Source organism: Athene cunicularia, assembly GCF_003259725.1.
Source record: "Athene cunicularia isolate RWA chromosome 19 unlocalized genomic scaffold, athCun1 chr19_part1, whole genome shotgun sequence".
Classification (NCBI taxonomy): Eukaryota; Metazoa; Chordata; class Aves; order Strigiformes; family Strigidae; genus Athene; species Athene cunicularia.
In genome coordinates, this window is record NW_020799124.1 from 12,331,450 (window position 1) to 12,355,344 (window position 23,895).

The 23,895-nt window shown below is 58.7% G+C and overlaps 1 protein-coding gene across 1 annotated transcript; it reads left to right on the forward strand.

Annotated features, from left to right (window-relative positions):
* Positions 1 to 2,325: 2,325 nt before the first annotated feature.
* Positions 2,326 to 23,368, forward strand: MLXIPL (MLX interacting protein like). The gene is made up of 17 exons (XM_026861882.1): positions 2,326 to 2,621; positions 10,338 to 10,444; positions 10,603 to 10,685; positions 10,892 to 10,981; positions 11,722 to 11,766; positions 12,052 to 12,250; positions 12,975 to 13,052; positions 17,385 to 17,557; positions 17,636 to 18,233; positions 18,841 to 18,914; positions 19,366 to 19,540; positions 20,224 to 20,336; positions 20,523 to 20,642; positions 20,943 to 21,070; positions 21,407 to 21,530; positions 22,686 to 22,815; positions 23,247 to 23,368. Exons 1-17 carry the CDS (start codon positions 2,326 to 2,328, stop codon positions 23,366 to 23,368), a joined length of 2,655 nt encoding a protein of 884 aa, XP_026717683.1.
* The last annotated feature ends 527 nt before the right edge of the window (positions 23,369 to 23,895 follow it).

Consider the following 23,895-nt stretch of genomic DNA (forward strand, 5'->3'; position numbering starts at 1 on the left):
AGATTTCCCTCCTCTGGAGCACAAGAGCTGTTGGACCAGGGATGAGGGAGTTATAATGTCCCTAAAAGCCTCACTGATGTATTTCGCTGCTTCCCTCAGACTACGTCAAGTCTCCTTGCAGCTGGTAAACAGGTGACAAATGATCCTGGGGAAAAACCTGGAAAGTCCCTTTTGCACAGCAGGGCCCTGCACAGAGGAGTGCTCCCAGAAAGCCTGTGTGTCTCTGACATCTTTGCTTCTCTTGTGGCCTGCCTAATTCTTAGTTTCCCAGGACAGTCCCATGTCCATTATTGATATAAAACATCTGCAGACAGTACTTTTAAAATTACTTCTCTCTTCAACATCTAGACAGGCAGCTTTGGACAGGATGACATTGGTCATTCCCCCGTACTCTGCACTGGTGAGGCCACACCTGGAGTGTTGTGTCCAGTTTTGGGCACCTCAATACCAGAGAGATCTCGAGGGGCTGGAGCAAGGGCAGAGGAGGGCAACGAGGCTGGGGAAGGGCTGGAGAATAAATCCTGTGAGGAGCCATGGAAGGAGCTGGGGGTGTTCAGTGTGAGGAGGAGGAGGCTGAGGGGAGACCTCGTCACTCTCTGCAGCTCCTGACAGGACATTGCAGAGAGGCTGGGGCTGGGCTCTGCTCCCAGGGAATTGGTGACAGAACAAGAGGGAACGGCTGGAAACTGCAACAGGGGAGGTTTAGACATTAGGAAAATATTTTTCCCAGGAGTGCTCAGAGAGTGGAATAGGCTGCCCAGGGAGGGGGGGAGTCCCCATCCCTGGGGGGGTTTAAGGGCCATTTGGATGAGCTGTGGGGGATGTGGGGTAGGGGAGAACTTTGTAGAGTTGGGCTGAGGGTTGGACGCAATGATCCCGAGGGGCTTTTCCAACCTGAGTGATTCTGTGATTCTATCTGTGGCATGGTTGTAATGAATCACAGAGGGGGAAAAGAGAGCTACAGAGCAACGCAAAGCTGGCTGAAAAACAAAGAAATGGTTCCTAAGTGAGGTTTGCACCAACCAGTGTGAAAACTGTCTAAAACAGCTGTTTGTGTTTATTCTGCCAGCCCAGAAAATACCCTGGACAGCTACTCACTCCTCCAGAGAACCAGCAGGACCCACCCGTGTGGTACAGAGGGTGCTCTGCTCCACCTGCAAGCTGGATTAAAGTTCAGATGCCTGCGGCCATCTACATTCACTTTGTGCCATCATTTATCCCATGTTTTCATCATAGGTGGCTAAAAGCTGCGCTCGGGTGCTCTGCAGGCATGTGTGCTTGTGCCAGGTTGTGGAGCTGGGGAAGAAGTTGCCAGAAACTAGAGTGAAAAAAAGTTATTTCAGTCTCAAATTATATCCCGTTTGTCCCGCTGCAGGTCTGGTCAGTGAGGAGATGCTCATAACACGGGTCTGACTGTCATGGCACATGCTAAACCCTGGCAAGACCTCTCATTATTTATCAACGATCAGCTGGCATGGAGCAGGGGAGGGGGCAGGCACATCAAACCCTGACTATCGCATCTCTCAGGACACCTCGGAGGTGAAGGTAATCCGCTTTAAAGACTGCTTGACTACAGGGTTTGTAAATCCCACCGTACCTGAGCTCATCGCTGTCCTCTATTGCATTCGGCATTTTCAGCCCCTCTCCTGCTGGGTCACACCTCGGAGCAGGCTTTTGCCTGGACTGTTTCTCAGCTTGGCACACGGCTCAGTGACTCGGCGTGCTCTGTGCTGAGCTGGGTGCCCGTTGCTATAATTTTACCTGTTTGTGTCCCTTAATCTGTATTTGTTCCCTTGAAAGTGCAGGGAGATACATTAGGGCAGAGGCACTAGGTAAATAGTGCCCGCTCCTCTCCCCACCAGCACGCTGGGAGCAGCGATTAACCCTGGGTAAACAGAGCTGACTGCCAGCGAACCCGTGGCCGCTGGCGAGGGGGGGACAGGGTTTGCAGGGGAAATAAAAGCCAGGGCTGTCAGGCAAGTTGCAAGAGCAGGACAGCGGCAGGGATCTGAAGCTCTCATGGCCGGTGGCAGGGTGCTGCGGCCTGGCTGACAGTGTGCCATGGGCGGGATCAGCCGACACGACTATAAATAGGGCTAACGGCGAGCTGCCCCTGCAAACCGAAAGCTGAACCTGGGAGTGTGGAGAGACAGCGTGGTTCGGGGTGGGGTGAGCGGTGCCGAGGAAGAGGTGTGGTGTGGGTGTCCTGGGCTGGGGAGCCCAAGAGCATGTGCTCAGTGCCGACACAGCACCCATAGGGCACAATCCGGACGGGGATCAACAGCGCTGGGGCAGGCTGACAAGGGGCCCCGCAGGCGTCGAGCAATGGCAAGAGCTCAAGTGGGACTCCTGGGACCCTTCCCGGAGCCTCCGGTTGGGCCGTGCCCCGTCTCTGACTCTGACTCGGACTCTGAGGATGCTGCTGTGGGTGGCACAGGACCTGGTACCGGGGTGCAGAGCCCCTCCCAGGTCATCCACAGCGGCCACTTCATGGTGTCATCCCCGCACAGCGACTCGTTACCCCGTCGGCGCCACCACCGCACCGAGCCCGAACCAGCTGATCCCCGGAGCATCGACCCAACCCTCACCCGGCTCTTCGAGTGCATGAGCCTGGAGTACAGGTGAGTCCAGAGCCCTCAGGCTGGCTTCTCACACCCCCCCAGCTCTCTGAAGGCCTGAGGCTAAGCCCTACAGCTCTTTCAGGAACTTGTTGCCAGCTGACATCCTCCTCTTCTCCATTGGGCTGTGTTGCACAATATGCTCAAAAACTGCCATCCTGGGAGGTTTCAGAAAGAAAGAGCTGATGCTGGGTTGTTGGCCACGGAGCCAGATGAGAAATTCCTCCTCTTTTCATGTGCAGCTTAACTCTCCTCCACCTTCCCATGACATCTGGAGTCACTGCACCCAGCTGTGCACCCTCCTGGCCAGACCCTGCACACTGCAGAGCAGCAATAACCCTGCGGGCAGCCAGCACTCCGTTGGAAATCTGGCCCAGAGCAGGAGTCCTGCCTTCCCGTCCTTGACTCTGCCCACATGTCCCAAGGTTATTCCAGGACATGCAGCAGCACCCGGGGCTGGATGGCTGCATAGGGCTTTGTCCAGGGCCTCCTGAAAACTTCCCTTCTCTCTGCAAAATCAGATGGGTGACTGCATCGTTCCCCCAACCACACAAATCACCCAAACCCAGGATGCTAGGGACCTCCTCATCCCAATTAAGACTTTCTTGGAGGCAGTGTTAAAGTCAACGGTACCTTCTCTGTTCTTGTGACACAACAGGTTTCTGTGATGTCTGGTTCTTCATGCCAGAGTCATCATATTTTTTAACTTGTTCCTCAGTGACAACAGGAGAGCCTGCACCAAGTCTCTTAGTGCCCTGGTCCACATTCTTGGAGGCAGCTCCTGTCTTGCCAAGGTCCCAAGGTTTTGAGTTCTCTCAAGCATAACATCAGGGTGACTTGCTCTACAGGCATCAGTGCAAAGCTGCTTGCATAGCTTTCCCAAGGTGAAAATCTAGAATGACAATGTTCTACTGATGCCACATGAAAACAAAACCTCAGTAAAACAGCCTTGAAGAGTTGCTCATTGCCTTGTTCCATGCAGGGTCTCATTCAGGTGCTGATCTCTCAGGTATGCCTTCAAGTCCTTGAGTGCGCAACACGATGGAATGTGTGGTCACTGCCAGAGCAGCTTTGCTGATGCTGGGTACTGGGACCGCACTCCAAGGGTACCAGTAGCCACACAGCTGTGTACATTTGGGCCATCACCACGTCCCAGGCTGCGTGGTCTGCTCACAGCTCGTTTGGCACAGCTCTCTTCTGAGGTGCTGGTGAAGCGGGCGCTCTGCAGGAGAACACTGATTTTCAGCATGCAGTGACCCAGCTGAGGGTCATGCTTCCTGCTCAGGAAAGTCAACACTTGCCACACACAGGGGACACTGAGGCACTGGTGGCCTCACTCTTTTCTGCTCTCCCAGCCCCATACTTGCTGTATCCTGATCCTTGCAGATTGGGGCTGGATGAGCAGACACTGATCCACCCCAGGGTGCCCAGGCTCTTGACTCCTGAGAGGCACCACAGCCTCTATGTGCCCCTGAGCTCTAGTGCACCCCAGGCAGAGGGGAAAGGGTCAGGGTGCAAGTACCTGGGCAGGTGGAGTGGACCACCACAGCTCTATGCCAGCCAGGGCTGGCCATTACGCTGCAGACGGGGCTCCATCACTCCAGATCTCTATCCCTTGGACTCTGAGCATGACAATGCATGCACCAGCCCCAAGCCCAGCACCATGGCAAACCATAACTACAGTTGGAGAGTAGCCCTCAGTGAGGAGGATACACAAAGCATTAGTTCCACTACTGATGGCCACCCTGGATGTCTCCTGGTTGCCTTGATGCAAGACTAGGTCTTGCTGAGCACCCGTGGGAGCAGTTCTTGGTCTGCTGTGGAACCAGGGTAGCTGCAGGCCATGGGACCCAACCAGGGAAATGTTGACATTGGATGGTGTCCAAACTTCATGCTTGGTTCTTTTCTCTTGGAGTTCCTTCCATCCTTAGATGCTCTCCCCCTCTACCTCTCAGCTGTCATGCTCTGCAGCTTGTAACCCAAAAATCAGGATGACAGGCACTGACCAGAGATGAGGCTCAGGTGAACCTGGACCTGGACGGGCAGTGTCAGTTGGAGTGGGCAGCCAAATATCCTTCAGTCTTCGGGAGTGCATCCAGTTATGTTGTAGACTAACTCCCTAACAAAGCAGAAACCACAGAAAGGTATCAGTTGGGAGGCACCTCGGGAGATCATAGTCCAACCCCTGAGCAGGGCAGGGTTGACTCCAAAGCCAGGTCAGGTTGATCAGGGCTGTCACTCTGATGGACAGAGACCAAGGATGGTGAGCCCACCACCTGTCCACCCTGTCCCAGGGCTGCACCACTCTCACAGGGGAGAGTGCTGTCCATGCTCCAACTCAAGTTTCCCTTGTTCCAACTTGTGTCTGTTTCCTCTTGTCCTTTCTCAGTGCATGTCTGAGAAGTGTCTGGCCCCATCTCCATAGAATCCTTTGAGTAGTTGAAGGCACCTTCTCTTCTTCAGGCTGAACAAACCCATCACTCACACCTCCGCTTTCTGTCATGTACATTAGTCCCCAACCTTCTTAACATCCTCCTCCAAGATCACCCCAGTTTGTAAACCTCCCTCTTTTATTGGAGCAACCAATCTGGACACAATATCCAGACCTGGCCTTAGCAGTGCTGAGGGGAACTATCACTTCTCCTGACCTGCTGCCTGAGCTGTGAGTGTTGCAGTCACCCATCCCTTGCTGTCTGGGCTCACACCGTTACACTAAGCTCTCTCTAAACAGTATCATTTTTCAATGCCTGTAGCAGAACAGCCATTTGGGTAGCTGCAATTCCTTCCCTCTCCAGCACCCCTCCATGGCACTTCACAGGCATTTATGGCAGTCCTGTCTCAGCCTGAGCAATTGCCCCAAGGATCTGATCTATTATCCCACCATGGGCTGGATCGTGCATCAACCCCTCACTGGGAGAGAAACACTCCACATCAAGGCTTACTTCTAGCACTAACTTGTTTCCTCAGATCTCTCAGAGAAATCCAACTCCTCCTGGCCAGGGTCTTCATCCTGGTGCTGGGGGCTGGGATGAAGCAGTTCCCAGGCCCTTTGTACCCATTTTTTAGGACACTTACAGCAGCTCTCCTGTGAAAAACTTAAAGATTCTCTTCTTCTTCTCCTGCAACATGCTGCATTTCTTTAATCCCTTCCTCAGACTGTTGTTTCTCCTGTGGGTGGACTTCCCTGCAGAACACTTGGCCCCACCACGTTCCCCTCAGAAGATGAGCATGTGGAGCTGAGCTCCTTCAGGAACTGTTCACTCTTTGGCCTTATCAGGATCTCCCCACACAAGCTTTCTCCCCATCACTGCAGTGTGACTCCCCAGTGTCCTGCCTTGCAGAGCGGGTCTCCGGGGCTCACACACCTTCCTGTGACCCACGGCAGGGAATCGCTGGGTGACTGGCCTGGGAAACTGTCCTTCTGAAGGGCGAAAAAATGGGTGTAGATGGGAACTGAAGCCACTTGTGGTCTTATCTTGCACACATCTATCTTGTGCTTCAGAAGAAGCCTCCTGTAGTCGTTCCCAGAGTGTGATGTAGATTAATCTCCTCTTCTCCCCTGCAAATACTGAGAGGGAAGATTTAGTAGTTAGAGACATCAGACTGGTAAGTGACGTGGAGTATTAACTCTGCCCCTCTTCTAACTGAAAGCAAAGCAGGCTTCAGTTACACCCTTGTATGCCTATTCCCTACTAATTCATCCTCCTAGCAAGATGATAGCATGCCCTGAGGCTTTCCTAGAAGAAATGGAATTGCTGATATAGCTTTGCTATACTCTCTGATTGATTCTACAATTCACAGTGCCTTATGTTTAAGGCAGAATGAACCCCCATTATGCACACACTGAGCTGACCTCTGCCCCTTTCCTTCTCTTAGGATTAGCCCACACTTCCTTTGCTCTCCTGGCAAATCTCTCACCTCAGCTCACTACAGTTCATCCGCATTTACCCACAGACCTGTGCACTAGCTCAGACTGGCTGTTAGTGGCTCACACCGATGTGGCCACATCCTGCCATTGCTGGGTCCATCATTTGACAAGGGCTCGGTCTCATCCAGACCCAAGACCATCTGGGCACTACCTGTGCCCTGGCTGGAAGGGAGTGGGAGGTGAGGGAAGCAGAGCTCGGTGCTGATGGCAGCCCCGGCTTCTCAGATCCCTTCGGGGCTTTGCGGTGGGTCGGGCAGCTTCTGCTATGAATTATCTGCATGATGGGCAATAGCGGGTCTGACAAGGGGGAAAGGCTTGTGATCCATGCTGCAGTGTGGTTGTGCTGCCATTAGTGGCAGGGACTTACGAGCCTTTTCTCTGTCATTTTCCAAAGATTTGGGGCTGATCCTATCCAAGCAGTGTGCAGAGCAGCTGGGCTGGTGTGCAAGCCTGTTCCCACACTGATGTATGGTGAGGTCATACCTCCAGAGATCACCAAAATATCTGGTTGGGGAGATGTACCCTGTCTGGCTATCCAGCTTCCCAGACAACTACTTGCAGGAGGATTTAGATCACCTCCCTTCTCATCTGGGGCACTTCATGCTTACTTTGCACAGAGAAAAATGAGTGCCCGAGAGACAGAGCTGTAAGGGCAGAGTCACTCCTATCTCGGAGTAAACACACAGAGCACGTCCCTATCTGATTCCCAGCACAAGTATATTAACACCTTTGTGACAACACTGCCCTTGAATTACCCCGGAGGCATCTGCACCTGCTGGGACAGAGTTCGCTCCCTCTGGAGGCAGCAGGACAAGTAGCCGAGCTGGCACGGCAACCTTTTTATCAGCCCAATGCGGTAAAGAAAAAAAACTCATTTAGACAGTAAAGATTTGGAGTCAGATTTGAACACAGTCATTTTTTGCTTGGAGGCACTTTTCAGGAAACTTGTGGTTAGATTTTTATCTTTCTTTTACAGACTCTGCATCTTAAAACATAAAAATTCAGGAAAAAAACCATGACTTTGGTAGCAAAATTTATGAGAAATCGAACATGAGCTTTTAGGACTTCCAGGAAAGGCTGTCCTCTTCCAGCCAGCCTGGGACCAAGATGTGTCCTGGCAGCTCAGGGAGCAAGGGGGCTTGGGCAGCCCCGGGGGGTATCCTGCTCCTGCTGTGCTTGGGAAGGCCAAGCTGACTTGTACCCATCAGGGGACCCTCAGCTTAGCTGCTCCACTTCTGCTGCCACCAACTTCTCTTCATGCAGCCCTGCATCTTGACAGATCCTTCCTCCCCCTCCTCTTGCTGTTGATGGAGAGAAAAAGGCTCATTTAGCCATGAAAACAGGGGTTACAACACTTCAAAATTCTGGACGGGCTAAATGAATCATGGAGCAAACAAGCAAGCAAATCATGGACAAAACAGAGTCTGTGCTGACACAAGCTGGGTTTGGTCCCAGTATGAGCCCTGCTTCCATCTCACCCTATCCCACAAAGCCAGTGATGGGATCTGTGTCCCCATTCCTCTGGCAGTGTGGGGCAGCAGGACCCCCAGCCTGTGTGGAGCATCCCAAACATTCTTGTGGCTCAGCATGGGTTTTCCATCCATCTCCTTGGGGAGATAACTTCAGGGAGGGGTGGGGACATTTTCAAGGCAAACTTGGGGGAAAAAATCATCCTGATAAACCCCAAAACTGAGAGGATCATTAATGGGGAAATAAGGCAGTTAGTGTCAAAGCCCAAAGGCATCTCTCCTCTGCCTCCAGGTCCCACAGCAGCTCTGTGGCCACAGCCCCACCATCTTCATGCGTGGCCCAGGTGCCATCTGCAGCTGTGGGGCTGCAGTCTGCAGGCTCGGGCTGCTCCCTAGAGCTGGCTGTCAGGGGGGCGGCGGTGGTGACGAGTGTGGCCAGGTAGCCTTGACCAGCAGGATCTGGCTACACTCCCAGGAAACCCATCCCTTCCATTGGCTCCTCTACTTGGCATCCCCACGCTGTTTGCATTGTGCTGCTGGAGAAGGTTCAAAATCCTGGTGATAGCAGAGTGGCCAGTGTGTAGTCAAGTCCTTAACTCTCTGCAGTCTGTAGCCACGGGGACATGGGTCAGGCTAGATCTCCCTGGGGTGATGGTCCCCATCCACCCCTGTGGGTGGGAGCACCCGCTCCCGGGCAAGTCCCTGCAGCAGGCTCTGGAGCCAGAGGGGTCCCCGATCCTTCACGGTGAGATGGGACAGCAGCTCTCTCCTCTCCCCTCTGCCCCAGCACACTCCCCCTGGCCACAGAGGGGTGCAGGGCCAGCACAGGGCTCTCTCTGCCTGCACTGCTGCCTGTTCATGCTGCCTGGCTCTAACATCGAGGACAGCACCCTGTCTGCACCCAACCACCTGCCCCTGGGCTGCACAGAGCTGCCAGCCCAGCCCGTACAGCCACGGAGAGGGGAGCCCCTCGTGCCGTGCTGTGCCATGCAGCGGGAGGCAGGTTTCAAGGCAGGTGAATGCAGAATCAGCCAGACTTTGTTCAAGGGTGCTCGAGGGTTTCACAAGCTTGAATGAACAAGCGCGTGGCTTCTTAGAGCATTACTGGGCGCTGCTCTCATCCCCAGCAGCTCCCCGGAGACATGGCCCGATGGCACCCTGGGGTGAGCCCAAAGAGATGCTGGCAATGGAGGGATACAGCACCCCTACACCCAGCCCAGCCTCTACCTTTCCTCTTCCCTGCATGTGCTGAGGATAAGTGGGACCCAAAGCAGCACTGAGATCTGCAAGGGACAAACTCTTGCCTGGGGAGGGATGTGGGCTTCCCAGGAAGGATGCCATGCAGCCTCCAGCCCACACTCAAAGGGCCCCTCTGTGCCCTGAGGCCATGCCCTGGTGGGAGGGAGAGCTGAGGCAGCTACTGAACTCACAGGGAGAGGTGAAAAGGACCACAAGGTAAGGCAGAGGGACATCAGCCTGCCCCACAGAGCTCCTGGGGCGGTGGGACCCTCAGCTGAAAGGAAACAAGGCAACTAGTGAGATGAGGCTGCCTGCACTGCAGGCCCAGTTAGGGACATCACCACCACCACTATGAGCTGCAGAACAAGCATGGCTGCCTCTGGGAGCTGGGAAATGGGAAGGAGGGAGCCCAGCTTGGGCTGGGGACTGGGGTGAGGGGTGGGGGTTTTCAGGGATGGGTGTGGAGAATAGCCCAGGCCAGAGCTGGTCCTCCCCTCTGCCCATCTTGGGGCACAGTCAAGTGTCCCTTAATGTCCTTAACGTCTGCAGCTTGCTGTCTGCTCTTCTCAGACCCACACAGATGGCTGCCCCTGCCTGCCCCGCTGCCTGTGCCTGCCCCCAGCTGAAGGTAGCGTTGCCAAGCCTTGTCTGGCATTAAAAGAAGGGTCAGAAATAGCTGCCCAAGTGCTGTGATGAGGCAAGAACCACAATACATGTCCCTGGGCATCTTGCCTGGGCGGGAGACTTCCCGTCCCCTGGGGCCAGGATGCAGCTGTCCCACTCGGGGCCAGCGCAGTCCATGTGCTGTGCTTTAACCTCAGGGGCTCAAGAAGCCTCAAGAGGGTCTGCGAAGCTCACAGTTTCGGTCTGTGTTGTTCTCAGGGTGAACAGGAGCTCAGTATGCTCCTGTAGGTGCCTGGCAAGTAGCCTGCTGAGGAAACAAATGGCTCTGCCTGCTCCAGACTTGCCACCACCAGGCTGATGGCCCCGGGCATCTCTCAAGGCATGGCCCCCTCGTGAGGCTCCAGATAGAGAGGGCTCTGGGATGGTTCTCTTCAGTCTCTCCTTTGCTTGGTGTTTTAGTGGGAAGCTGGTGTCTCCAAAGTGGAAGAATTTCAAGGGGCTGCGGCTGCTTTGTCGGGATAAAATTCGTCTCAACAACGCTATATGGAGAGCATGGTACATCCAGTGTAAGTATGGGGCCAGACCCTGCTCCATCTGCTGAGTGCCAGGCGATGCCAGGTGGGATGGGGCTGGCACTGGGGCAGTGATGTACAGATGCATGAGCACCCTCCCTTGCCCAGGGATGGAGCCACGGGTAAAGCCAGCTGTGTTTTCCCCTGTGCAGCTGTGGAGCGGAGGAAGAACCCTGTGTGTGGCTTCATCACCCCGCTGGAGGGGTCAGAGGCTGATGAGCACCGAAAACCAGAGGTAGGGCATGATCCCTCACAAGTTTCTGGGCCAGAAGGAGGTCTGGGTGGCACAAGTGGGAGCTGGGGAGATGCAGGGGGTAGAGCTCATTGTATTTCATAGATTTGCTGGAAAAAGGGTTTCTGACATGGCACAAGAAAACCAGCCCTGGCTGCAGAGGGCTGGGGCTGGGGGCCTCAGCCTTGGCCCTCTGTCCTGCTCCCCAGGCTGTTGTGCTGGAGGGAAACTACTGGAAACGCCGTATCGAGGTGGTGATGAGGGAGTACCACAAGTGGAGGATCTACTACAAGAAGCGGGTGAGTGGTTCTGCCCGTCATGTTCCCCATCCTGTGATGGTGTCAACGGTGGGACAAGACATCATCATGCCAACGTGGAGCCATGGATGACCAGGACCAGGCAGGCTCTTGACAGCATGGGAGGGATACTGGCTGCCCCCATGGTGCCAGTGGGGGGGAGCTCAGCGGGGACCCCATCCCCAGCTGCCCGCAGTGCTGCAGTGTGCTCCAGCAGCTCGACCTCGGCTGACTGTGGCCTTGCCTGGTGCCTGATCTGGGCAGCACACCCACAGCACACATACTGGGGTGGGTCAAGGAGGGCCCCAGCTCACCCACAGCTCTGGCTGGGCTGGGATCTTCTATCCATGTCTCAGCCCAGCACCACGTGTTGTCAGGCAGGCCGGGGGGCTCCGCATCACTCTGGGTGCCTGGTCTTGGGCTCGTTGGCACCACAACCTTGGCCACTTGCTGCATGGGGTGGAGCATGGTCCAGCTGTCTAATCAGACACTTGTTTGGGACCAGCAAAGGCTGGGGGTGCCACAGACAGACAGGGTGCTGGCAGCCTCACACCACCACACAGTGACAGTCCCACCACAGCGGTGGCTCATCAGCCCAGACCCTGTAAAGGCAGGTGTGAACTTGTGATGGTCACACTGAGCCCCACAGGAATGCCCCTGCCCTCCTCTGCCCTGCCCCTGTTTCTGCCCCGCACTGTGCCCACCCTGGCTCGAGGGTGACACAGCCTGTCTTCTCCTTCCAGCTCCGAAAGTCCACCCGGGAGGGAGAGCTCTCCAGTCCAAAGAGGGTGAGTCTGCTGGGGAAGGGTGGGGAGGGTGGAAAAGGGTTGTACAATGCAGACCCCTGCACTGGGCAGCTTGGGAGAAGGGCAGATGAAAGCCCCAGGGAGTGACGAGCCCAATGGGATGAGATGCCAAGTGCATGGGATGCCAGATTCACCCTCTGAAAACACCAACGTGCCAGGTGTGAAGCTCTGATGTGTTAAATGCTGCAGGGAGAGCGGCTAGGGAGCCAAGCATGGACCCTACCCATCAGAGGTGCCCATGGGGCTCCTTTGCTCCATCTCATGCAGGATGAGGATGTCTGGAGGCCAACGGAGAAATGGTGCAACCAGCTGTTCTGCAACGTGGTGCCCATGCTGCTTGAGGATGAGGAAGAGGAGCCAGGGGGTAGGCAGCACTTCGACTTGGATACCTTCCTCTCAGACATCTCTGATACCCTCTTCACCATGACACAGATGCCCAGCACCCACCAGGCACTTCCCGAAGATGGTAGGTGCCCCAGACCCTGCTCTAGCAGGATGTGGAAGAGGAGGTCCAGGTGGGCAGCACACATCATAGCACCTTTCTGCCTCTTGGCTTAGCCCCTGGGAGCTGCCACCTGTGTCCCTTGGGCAGACAGGAACCCCTGCATCCCACCTGCTGGGACAGGAGAGAAGATGCTCCCACCCTTCTCAACGGTCTTAATTTGGGCAGGATGGGAGCATCCCCTCCTCTGCTGGCTCCCTATGGCCCAGCCTGGGCTGTCCCAGTTGGGATGGGTTGAGCTGCCCAGGGAGCACTAGACCAGTGAGGGACCTTGTACCAGAGCCCAGTACAGGGCTGCCATCCCTGGGTAACCAGTGGGTAGGTCCTGCCTTCCATCGCCACTGCTTGCTGTCTCTGACTGGCCAGGTCCCTGAAGCTTCTGCAGCATTAGGCAGGTCCTCTGCCTAGGATCAGCCTTTCCCTGGGGTTCTTGGGCACTAGATGAGGTCCCAGTGGTGCTGGTGGGTAGGACGATGGGGACAGGATGGCCCTGGGTCTCCACAGGGTGGGCACCCACCTCCCTGACCATGCACAGCTGGAGGGCAAGGTGCAGCGACACAGGGTGGCTGAAGAGCCACAGAGGGGTGGCAGCTGGGTAGGTGTGAGGGCAGTGGTGGGAGGAGCCCCAAAGTGGAGTCTTGGGGGTGCAGTGGCTGGGCCCCGATGTCACAGCTCTGCCCTCTTCCAGCATATGTTGGGAATGCTGACATGATACAGCCGGACTTGGCATCCCTGCAGCCCAGCCTGGACGATATGGAGATCTCGGGTAAGAGCCAGCCTGGATGCGGTACCACATCCCACACAGCCCAGCGTGCTCTGTGCCCCATGGCAGCCCAAAATCGGGGGATCAGAGGGTTGGCCAGGCAGCAGCAGGAGCTGCTGGGGCAGCCAGAAAGCACTGGACATCCACTGGCACTGAAAAGGCAGCATGAATGGGCTGGGGGCTGCAGTAGGCTGCAGGGCAGGGGCTTGGCATGCCTGCCTGCACCTGGGGCAGAGCCATGGCAGGTCGGGAGGGGCCTGGCCAGGAGGGGTTTTCTAGAAACAGAGGGTTTTTCCAGAAGTGCCAAACCACCTCATTTTACCTGCACACAGAGAAAGGAAAATTTTCCCCCACAAGAAAGAGGAAACCTCTAGAGGTTCTGTGCTGCTGTATCCCCCTTCTCACCCTGCTCTCCAGCCATCCCTAGGCTGAGCAGCTGGGGGGTCTGGTTCAGAGCTGGGAGCCTGTGCTTGGCTGTGCTATGTCCCCTGGGACAAGTCACTGTCCCTGCCAGGCTGGACCAGAGACAAACCTGGCACTGGTGTCCAGATGGGGCAAGGGGGCTGCCAAGGGGGACACAGGCAATGGCCACCTCCTCCCCTGGGGCTGCCACCAGCACTGCCATGCAGGCTACGAGCCAGGAGTGTCCATGAGCCCCGTGGAGTCAGCCAGGACATGTCCTGGTCCCAGCTGTGCAGTGCAGGGTCCCCATATGCCAGGTCAAGGCACCGCTGGTGCACGCTGCTCTGGGGACCAGCTCTACCCTTGAACGTGCCGGAGCTGGTGGCCTGGGCACACTTGGAAGGGTGGGAGCCGGTGTGGGCTAGTGGCTGCAGCCCTCCCAGGTAGCTGGTGGCTTTGGGCAGTGCCAGCATCTCTAGACCCCTTTGTGCCTCTATGGGCACCCATCAAGCTCCAGGACTGGTCTCCATTTCCTTCAGCAGAAGGAAATGAGGGTGCTTGCACCATACGGCTGTGGGGTGATGCAAGAGCAGATGCTGGCAGGGAGGATGCTGGGGCACTGTGATGTGCCAGGGCAGGCGGTGGGATGCCCCGGGTAGGGATGGGGTGGGAATGCTCTTGCCAGCGCTCCTCAGCTCTTTCCTTCCAGTGTTCCCATTAGGATGAGTCATGCTGGGGAAGAGGGTCTGTCCTGTCCCCAGGTGCCCCATCAGTTGCTGGGACAGTTCCAAATGGGCCAAACTGACACTTGACCCTGAGAGGTCCTGCATGGTGCTGGAAAGCTGACCGACCCCTTTCAAGCAGCCTCTCGCTTCACCCCTGTCACAGCAGTAACCCCAGCACCAATCTCTGTGGGCCCAGTGGCTGTTCGTGCTGCCGGGGTGGCATGGCCGCGGGCTCAGAAGGAGATAGCGAGGGGCACATTGGTGCCCATCTGAACCAATATATTTCTATGAGCAGCCAAGTTGCCTTTATTTTCCTGGGGAAAAGGCCCGAAAATTTCCTGGGGAAAAGGCATTTTGCTCCGGGTTGCTGCCTGGGAATGGAATGGGCCTTACTGCAAGCCACTCCATTGCAGAAAATTATCCCCTCCTGTTCTGCACATGCCCAGCGGGAAGTGCTGAGGCTGGGGGGGGTCCCGAGCACAGCTGGGGTGAGGGACAGCACCCCGGGTGGGGCTTGTCTGCCCAGGCACAGGCTGGAGAGAGGCTTCTATGCCCCGGGCAGGGCAGCACCCCTCGGGGGGCTCGGAGACTCATGGGTGGGAGTTTTGTCCCTGGCATTTCCAGGGATGTTGGGCAGAGCAGCTCGCCTCCATGACGAGAGGTTACAGTCCTGTAACAGCCGAGTGCTGCGTGTGAGTGATGTGCATGCTGGCGGGACGCGGGAGCGCGCTGGGCAGTGAGGGTGTGCAGGGCAGAGGTGTAGGAGCGGGGAGGTGTGCGCACGCTGTGCGGTGGACAGTACCAGGGTGTGTGACCATGGAGAGGGCTGGGGAGAGGAGGGGGGGGGTGAATGTTAGGTGCGGGGTGCCAACCAATCCAATTGTCCCGAAGGCCACTTTTCCAGAAGGGCAATCGATGGCTCTTTGTGGCTTGGGAGTGGGGATGCCCCAGCAGCCTTGTGCAGAGCATGGCGGTGCAAGCGTGCAGGGTGGCACCACGACGGTGGGTGCAGGGCTCCCGCAGGGTCACAGGGCTGTCAGCGTGCCTGGTGGCTGTGGCAGAGCTCAGAGCCTGTCAGTCAGCGCATGCAAACCAGTCTGGAAATGAGGAAGCACCTCGTCTCCTCAGTGGGTGCTGGAGCACGGTGTGGGGTGGATAGAGAAGTCCCGATGGCAGAGTCGAGGGAGCAGCCCAGCCCCGTGCCCTGCTGGCACCACACTCCAGGTAGGACCCGTGCTGGGCAGCGGGGCAGTGGGGGCTGGGCTGGCCGTCCCGCGGGGTGGCATTGCCCTGCCATGCTGCAGGGCTCTCCCAGAGCCTGGGGCCAGTGCTGAAGGGTCGTTGGTTTGGAAACAGGCTCTGTAGTCCCAGTCCTGCTGGAGAGCAGCCTCAGGTTTGAACAGGATGCCAAAGGTGTGGTGTGCTGACCGCGTGGGCTCTTCTCCCATGAGCAGCGATGTGCCCTGGTCACGCTGCACTGCCTGGAAGCAGGTCAGGGTGATGAGACCGTGGAGAGGAGTGTGGGCAGGAGCTGGGGGGTGGGGAAGGGGACTGAGAAGGGGAGAACAGGGCTCTCAGGATCTGCAAGCCACCGTCCATCCCTGCATCACAGTGAGAGGCACAAGAGGAATCGAATCTGCAGAGCTGGGCACCAGAAATGCCTATAAATACCCACAGAGCTTCAGCGCCAGTCACAGGGTACAGCCTGGTGTGGGCACAGTGGGGACCTGGGGGCAGCGTGGAGCTGGATTCTGCACCTGGGGAGCTGAGACTCTGCCTGGCAGCACCGTGGCCCGCAATGAGTGCTGGCCTGTGGAGGGGCAGGGGTGGCTCCGCTGCGCTCCCAGGCATTCACTGTGTCCTTCGCAGGGGGAAGGGGCAGTCCAAGGGCTCAGTGGGGCAGCGCAGTGCTGGCACTGCTCCGTCTCACACCAGTATTCCCGTCGCTGGCAGCACATGGAACTGCCAGAATTGTCACCACGCTCAGCCCCATGGCATCCTGCTCTGCGGGCACGTTTGCTCCTCTGGTGCAGACTCAAAGGGTCTCAGGCCATTGCAGGTCCCAGACAGGGCACCCCAGGTGCTGAAGCCCGTGCCACAGCCCGGAGGGAAAGCAGAGTCCTCGCAGCCCTGCTAGTGCGGGGGCATGGCTGCCCACACTGGGTAGGCAGAGCCAGTACATGGGCTTGGCTGGGCTCTGCCAGTGGCAGTACGGGGCTGGAGGCAGTGACACTCATGCTAGCCAAGGGGTTGGGAGTGTGGCTGCTTGGGCACAGAGCCTGTGCTGGGGGCTGCAGGGCAGCTGTCTGCAAACCCAGCCAGCACTCCTGCTCCATCCTACAGAACAGCATCAGGCAGCCCTGTCCCCACCCCACAGTCTTCCTCTTGAGGGAAAACCCTCCCAGTGGTGATGTCCAAGCCAGCGCTGGCACAGGCAGCAGCAGCGGCAGAACTGAGCTGACACATGCATGGGGCTGATGTGCCCAGGGAGCTCATTTCAGCACAGAGGCAGCTGCCCAAAGCGTCAGGCCAGCTCTTCACGCCACGGCGTCTGGGCCTGCGGAAGGAGCAGGGTTGTGGGAAGGGGAGAGGAAGGGAGAGAGAGTCGTGGCAAGGTCACAGGGCTTGGCTTCGGGAAGGCCATGGGATGTGGTTAGCCGCAGGCTGCACGCACGGCTGCACCAGGGTGAGGAGGCGAGCACCCTCCACAACTCCAGGGAACCATCCCCCAGAGCTTGGGGATGCTGTGACTCGCTCCTCCAAGCCCCCCAACACTGTGACTGCCCCACAGCCTGGGTGTTGTGGTCCCTGCTCCAGCCCGGGGCTGGTTCAGGAGCCACACACCTGCCTGGGAGCTGCCCTGGCATGCGAGCATGCAGCACCCAGCTGGGTTTCGGGGACAGAGACAGGGTCCCCACCCTTGGGTGGCATCCCGGGCGGGTTTTCCTGTCCCCATGCGTGTGGCAAGGCTGGCCTCAGGCGCGTGGGCTGCGTCTTCCCTCCATACTCCAGAGTTTCACAACCCGAGTGCCAAATCCGCTGGCGCAGCTGAGCACTGCCCCGGTCCTGCAAGGTGAAGGTGGGACTGGCAAGTCCCCAGCAGTGCTGGTAACAGGGTACAGCTCCGCCCAGCATGCCCCGGGGACTGTCACCCCTCTCTTGGAAGGTCCTCTCATGCCCATCACTCTGTATCCACTTGACCCTGCAGATATCTTCACCAGCCACCGACCACCATCATCGCAGACACAGCTGGGCTACCAGGAGCCACCCTGTTTTGTGCCCATGGCTGAGCCCCTGTTCAGTGGCGAGGGGTCCCTGATGGGTGCTCGGGGGCTGCCTGTAAGCCCTGAGCCCCCACTCGCGCCCAGCACCCTCCTCCAGGTGAGCAGGATCCCGGCCTGTGGCCCACAGCTGCCGGTACTCGAGTGACCCCCCATGACCCTCCCATGTCTCCCACAGCCCGGCGGTGCCTCCCAGCTTGGCCTCCATGGCGCCTTCCTGGGCCCTGAGCTTCCCCCGGCCCCCATGCCCCCCGAGGTCCCTGCCGCAGCACCCGGTGGCCTCAGCCCCCAGCTTCAACACAAGCCCCTGCTGCAGTATGGCCTCCCTGGCAAGTGCCTCAGCCTGGAGCCACCAGGACCCCACTTTTCCCCCGCCAGCCCATCCCCCGGGGCACCACTGCTAGGCCAGAACCCCCCATTCTCCCTCACCTCAGCCCCCCACTCCAAGTTCCCCTACGCCAGCTCGCCCGGCCCCCCACTTCTCACCCACTCCACCTCCCCGCTCCTGGCACCCTGCTTCGCCCCCCATGCCCCAGGGCCGGGCTATGCCCCAGACATGGTGCCCCCGGGGTACCCCAGCCCGGCTGCCCCCCAGCTCCTGCCGCCCGCCCTGCTGGGCAACCCCAGGTTTGCCCCCCGCAAGGGGCTGCCCCAGGGTGGGGGCGGGCGGCCGAAGGCGAAGTCTGGCAGCACCAAGGCGAAGAGGCTGCCGGGACCCCCTGCGCCACCTCACCTGGCTGTGCCCAGCCCCTGCCTGAGCCAGTTGCTGACCACAGGTAATGGGGCCTAGGTGCTGCAGGGGGACACAGGGGCGAGCCGGTTGGGGGGGATGCTATGGGGGAGGTCGGAGGGGGCACCTTGCTTTCTCCCCGGGTTTGGAATGCTGGGGGTGCTGGGCAGGGTGTGTGGCTGTCCCCACCATGGGGCACCCAGGGATGAAGCCATGCCCAGGGGAGCCCTCCCTGGTTCCAGCAGCCCTGGGAGGGAGACAGGGCCCAGCTGGCCCCAGGGATTGGTCCCTGTGTCCCCAGTCTGGTGTCCGTGGCCCTGTTGGCGCAGGTGAGGCGAGGGGTCACTGGTGTCCTGCCTGACCCACTGCCCGTGCAGGCGATGGGACAGACCCCACAGAGCCTGAGCCCTGTGCTTTCCTGGGGAGGCACTGGGGGTCCCTGCCTGCACCAAGGCTCCCAAGAACATCATCGCTGTGGAGAGCAAAGGCACCTCTCTCCAGGGGCTGCTTCACCCTTCCCTGGGGCAGACAGGCAGGGAAGGGGATGCAGCCACAGCTGTGCTGGGGGCTGGTTGTCCTGTGGGGCAGGAAAGGTCACCCGAGCCCCAGCACCCTCACACAGCAGTGCCCTTCTGCTGCCTGCCCTCTTGCAGCCAAGCAGGAGCCGGCCTTGGATGTCCCACGCCTGATGGATGCAGGACTCATGCCCGCATCCCCTGTCTCCCCGGTAAGCACTCGCCTACCCCCCAGGCTGGGAATTGCTCCCCCAGATCAGAAATTGCCCTCTCCTCATTGCTGGGGCAGGTGGGGGAGGGCAGGGGAGATGAGGCTCTATGGGGTCACCCTTTGCAACATGGGGCTGGGCAGGCACAGGGCGAAGGAGGGGACATGCGGCCAGGTTGCCGGGGAGCCAGGAGTCACCTGTGTGTTTTCTCCCAAGAGGTGGGAAACACCCCACTTGCGGGGCCCCTTTCCTGGCGATACTGCCCTGGGGCGATGGGGCTGAGGCTGCCCCTGCCCATGGTGGGACAGGGCTGCACATTCCCCTTCCCAGTCCCCTCATGGGTGTTTGGCTGTCAGCGTCCAGGTACCAGCCAACTAAGGGGGAAGGTCTGGTCTCCGATGTGCATGGGGTGCTGGCCCCCAACCTCTCGCTTCCTTCTGCCTTCTCCCAGCAGCAGAGTTCTGTCCCTGAAGTCCCTGCCACGTTCCTCTCCAGAATGGCCCAGCTGAGCTCAGCACTGTCTCCTGGCTCCAGCCCTTCCCAAGCAGTGCCGGTGCCACTGGCAGGCACCCAGCCAGGCTCACTGCTCGTCCCCAAGGCGGAGCGGCTGTCCCCCACGTCAGCTTGTGGTAAGTCTGGGGCACTCCAAGTAGCTCCACAGGACACAGTGTTTCCTTCAGGGAGCTGGGACCAAACACTGTGGGGTGTTTCATTCCAGCTTCAATCCCAGCTATTTACATTTACCCGAAGCATGGGTGATTTCTTTCTGTGGGGGAGGGCATAGCCCCTTCACCTGCCTCCTTCTATGGGGGCAAAAGCAGAAACAGGAAAAGACAAAAAGGAGCAAAACGTCAGAACTGTGGTTTTGAAAACCCAGAGCTTGGTTTTTGAGCAGGAAGCACCCTGCTTTCACCCACAGAAACCAGAGCCGCGGCTGGAAGCCAGGCTCTGATGTTCCCAGTTTCAGTTTAGTGCTGAAGACTGCAGCCTTGCGGCCTTCAGGATTCTCTCCTGGCAATTTACACCTCAAGATATGGTGGGAATTTAGAATGTCATGTCCCAGATGTTCCCATCGCTGAGCAGTTGTAAAATGAGTGGGATCTGGGATAAGACCAAGCAATAAGATGTGGGCAGAGTCTGGAGCAGAACATCGCACAGAGCATCCGTCAGCTGAGCGGGGTGGCTGCCCTGGGGCCGAGGTAGTGCTGCAGGCTGCTCCTCTCTGCCCATCCCAGCGTGGGATCCTGGTGTCAGCCCATCATGAGGGGCTGCTGCTGCCCCTCTCCCCAGAACATCACCTTTCCTTTTTCAGGCAGCGACTGGCCCAAGCCTGGCCAGGCTTCCCCAGGACCCACTGTAGGGCTGGGTGCTGGCATCTCTCTGCACCACCCCCTGTCCCGTCGGGGCAGGCCTGAGTCCAGCAAGGTACAGCAGGAGCAAGTGCTGCTTTTACTATGGGGGCACCATCTCCATATGCATCCCCCTTCCCTGCTGCCCCCCAAACTTACCCCTCCCTGTCACTGCGAGCTTTGGGCAAGCCTGTCCCCGATGGGGCTGGTGGCCCAGGGCTGTCTCCGCTGCCAGGAGGTGCCTGATAGCACTTACTCACAGATGGAGAGCCGCCGCATCACGCACATCTCTGCTGAGCAGAAGAGACGCTTCAACATCAAGCTGGGCTTCGACACGCTGCACAGCCTGGTGAGCACGCTGAGCGCCCAGCCCAGCATCAAGGTGAGCGCCCAGGGCTGTGAGGACAGGCCAGCCCTGGGCACGCAGGGACACAGCGTGTCACCTGGGGACACCCCGCCCCTGGTCTACCCCAGCCCGGGGGGCAGGAGGCTGCAGGTCCATGCCGGCATGTGGAGACCCACGCAGTGCCATGGCAGTCTGGACTCTGGAGCCTGTGGCAGAAGCTGTCAAGGCTCGGCAGCAGGGAACAGGGCACCTGGCACTGCTGCACAAAACGCTGGGAGCCCTGTGCCCTGCCCACCCCAGGGGCTCCCTTCAGTGTCTCACCCTGTGGCCCTGCAGGTCAGCAAGGCCACCACCTTGCAAAAGACAGCCGAGTACATCTGCAAGCTGCAGCAAGAGCGGGCAGCCCTGCAGGATGAGGCGCAGAGGCTGCGGGAGCAAATCGAGGAGCTCAATGGCTCCATCAAGTAAGGGGGGGACATGACTGGGGGAGGTGGGAGGGAGCCACTGCCCACATCAGGGTAGCCCCGCAGGGCAAGCAGCAGTGGCAGGACACAGCAGGTCTCCTGAGCACCTCCCAGGACCTGTGTTTGACTCTGTCCCTCCTCCAACCCTGTTTGGAGAGGGATGATGCTCCAAAGGCAGCGCTGTGTGGGACCAGAGCACTGGGGCCATGCGCCACAGCTGCCAGGGAGGGGGACATTGCCTGCCCACCCTCGCTGAGAGCTGCCAGAGCCTCTGCCACAGGGCAGCCCTCGTGTCTCCCAGTGTCCCGATCCCACAGCACTGCTTGTGCCCCACAGCCTGTGCCAGGAGCAGCTGCCAGCCACAGGGGTGCCCATCACACGCCAGCGCTTTGACCAGATGCGTAGCATGTTTGACGAGTATGTCCGCTCCTCCACACTACAGAACTGGAAGTTCTGGATCGTATCCTTTGGGGCCGGTGCCTGCTGCTTGCTCTGACGTCTCCACCAAACTTCAGGTCCTCTGGTTCACCTCCTGGATCTGTGGGACCTCTGGGGACCACAGTGAGATGTTTCCCAGCCAAAGGCAGATGGTGGGAACATGCCGAGATATGGTGGTTAGGAGGAAGGTTCTGTTACAAGAGAGCAAATGGGAGTAGGAGTAAATGGTCGGTCCTTGGGAAGAAGGAAAGTCACTACGAAGTTAAGCTTATGCATGGTGACATGGGCTCTCAGAGGCAGCAGCCATCAACTAGAGATTAGGAAAGGTCCAGACACAAAGCTGGGAACATGATGGTTTGGTCTCGGTGGCCCTGTGGCACACCCTGGAAACCTAGGTGTGCCCATGTCTGGGACACAAGTCTGGGGTCCACACAGTGGAAAGGATGGAGGGCACCAAAGGCCAGGGAACGGGTGGCCAAAGAGCTGGACCTGCTTCTCTGTGAGCAGGGATTAGACACACTGGGACCATTAAGCTTGCAGATACTGTGAAGTCTACAAAATCTCAAGTGGCAGCGGGATAGACAGGCATTGCTCCCCAAGGTTTGCTCCAGTGCGGGCAGTCCGGGCAAGGCAGAAGTGGCTCCTGATGCAGAGCTGGTGAGCACTGTGGAGCTCCTTCCACAGGACACTGAGTATACTAAAGGTGACGCAGGCTGCAGGACTTGCTCGTGGTGGAGATATCTGCTGTGGATTACTACACACACAGAATCACCAGTCCCCAGCAGTTCCTCTGCAGTCTGGGAGCACCAGGGGAGCACACTGGACACAAACTGGTGGTGCCTTGTTCCTGAGCACTTTAGAGGTGCTAGCTGGCTCCTTGATCTGCTCTGGAAGAGTTGTCTTGTGTCTAATTAACCATTTCTGGCAGCCCCAGTTGTGACAGGGGTTACACAGCTCTCCCACTGCCTGCCCTGGCTGACACTCAGGTCCCCATTGCCCCAGCAGTACAGGCTGGTGCCCAGCACGGTGCTGCGCTCAGGAAGGCACCCAGCAGACCTGCTCCACAGCCGGGCAGGGAGGTTTGTCCTGCTGCATGTAGAAGGGTGCTGCCCACACCTGGTGGGTGAGAGACCATGGTCTTGGCAAGGCTGGTCCTTAACTCCCCTGCTCCCATCAGTTCAGTATCATCATCCGGCCCCTCTTCGAGTCTTTCAACGGCATGGTCTCCACGGCCAGCATGGAGAGCCTCACCCAGACATCTCTTGCCTGGCTGGACCAGCACTGCTCCCTCCCAGCACTTCGGCCAAGTAGGTGGCCCTGTGCCCACACACAGCACCCTGGAGAAGCTGGGCCTGCTGGAAAAACAGAGGGGAGAAGGATGGGGACACCCTGGGGGGTGGTGGGGCTGGTGCTGCACCACTTCTACCACATGGGAGGGAAGCACCTCCAGGATGTCCTGGGCTACGTGCTTGGTGCTTTTCCGAGTTACTTTGACACCCGCGCTCTAGCTGAGCTGGCTGCTGCTGCCCTGTCCTGAGCCCTGTGTCCTGCCTGGGCAGGGCTCAGCCCTCCCAAGCCCCACACGGTGGGTTTCCCTTCATCCTTTTGGCTGGAGGCTGTGGCCAGGAGGTGTCACACTGTTCCAGGGGCTGGAGCCGGGATGGAAAGCGCTGTGTCTCCCAGGAGGGGTAACCCCAAGGCATGGGGGTCACCTGACATGTCCCCCATCTCCCTGCAGCCGTCCTGAGCTCTCTCCGGCAGCTGAGCATTTCCACCTCTATCCTGAGCGACCCAGCCTGCGTCCCTGAGCAGGCCACTCGGGCAGTGGCAGGGATGGGCCACGGTGGCAGCTCCTCTTAGCTGTCCCCCGAGGGCTCTCCCACCCTTGCCGAGACTCTGGGTGCTGCCAGAAGAGTGTCTGCCAAGGCCAGCGAGGAGCTGGCGGTGGGGCCGCTGTGGTCAGGCCGGCCGAGTGAGGGGCAGTGCTGCCAGGCCGTGGGGATCCCTCTCCCACAGGCACTGCCTCAGGGTGGGGGCCACTGCCTGCCCCTAGCCCTGCACCCCGGGGCCTACCAGACCCCAGAGTGGCTGGCGCAGCCCAGGGCCCTGTCGGCCCTCGACCAGGAGGCTTCGGCATGGGGAGCTGCTGAACGATGGAGCCAGGCCCTGCCGCCTGATAAAGGACTCACTCTGCCCCCAGGCCCCTGCGTGGTTCTTCCTGCCTCGGGTCTGCTCCCAGACAGCGCCGAGGGAAGGTGCAGGGGCAGGGCTGTGCAGGAGCCATGCGGGTGAGGGCAGTGGCGGGCAGGGTGGAGGCACGGTGGGGACAGGAGAGGGAGGGCAGGGTGAGGGTGCGGGCAGGGGAGTGAGGGTAGGGAGTGCGGGCA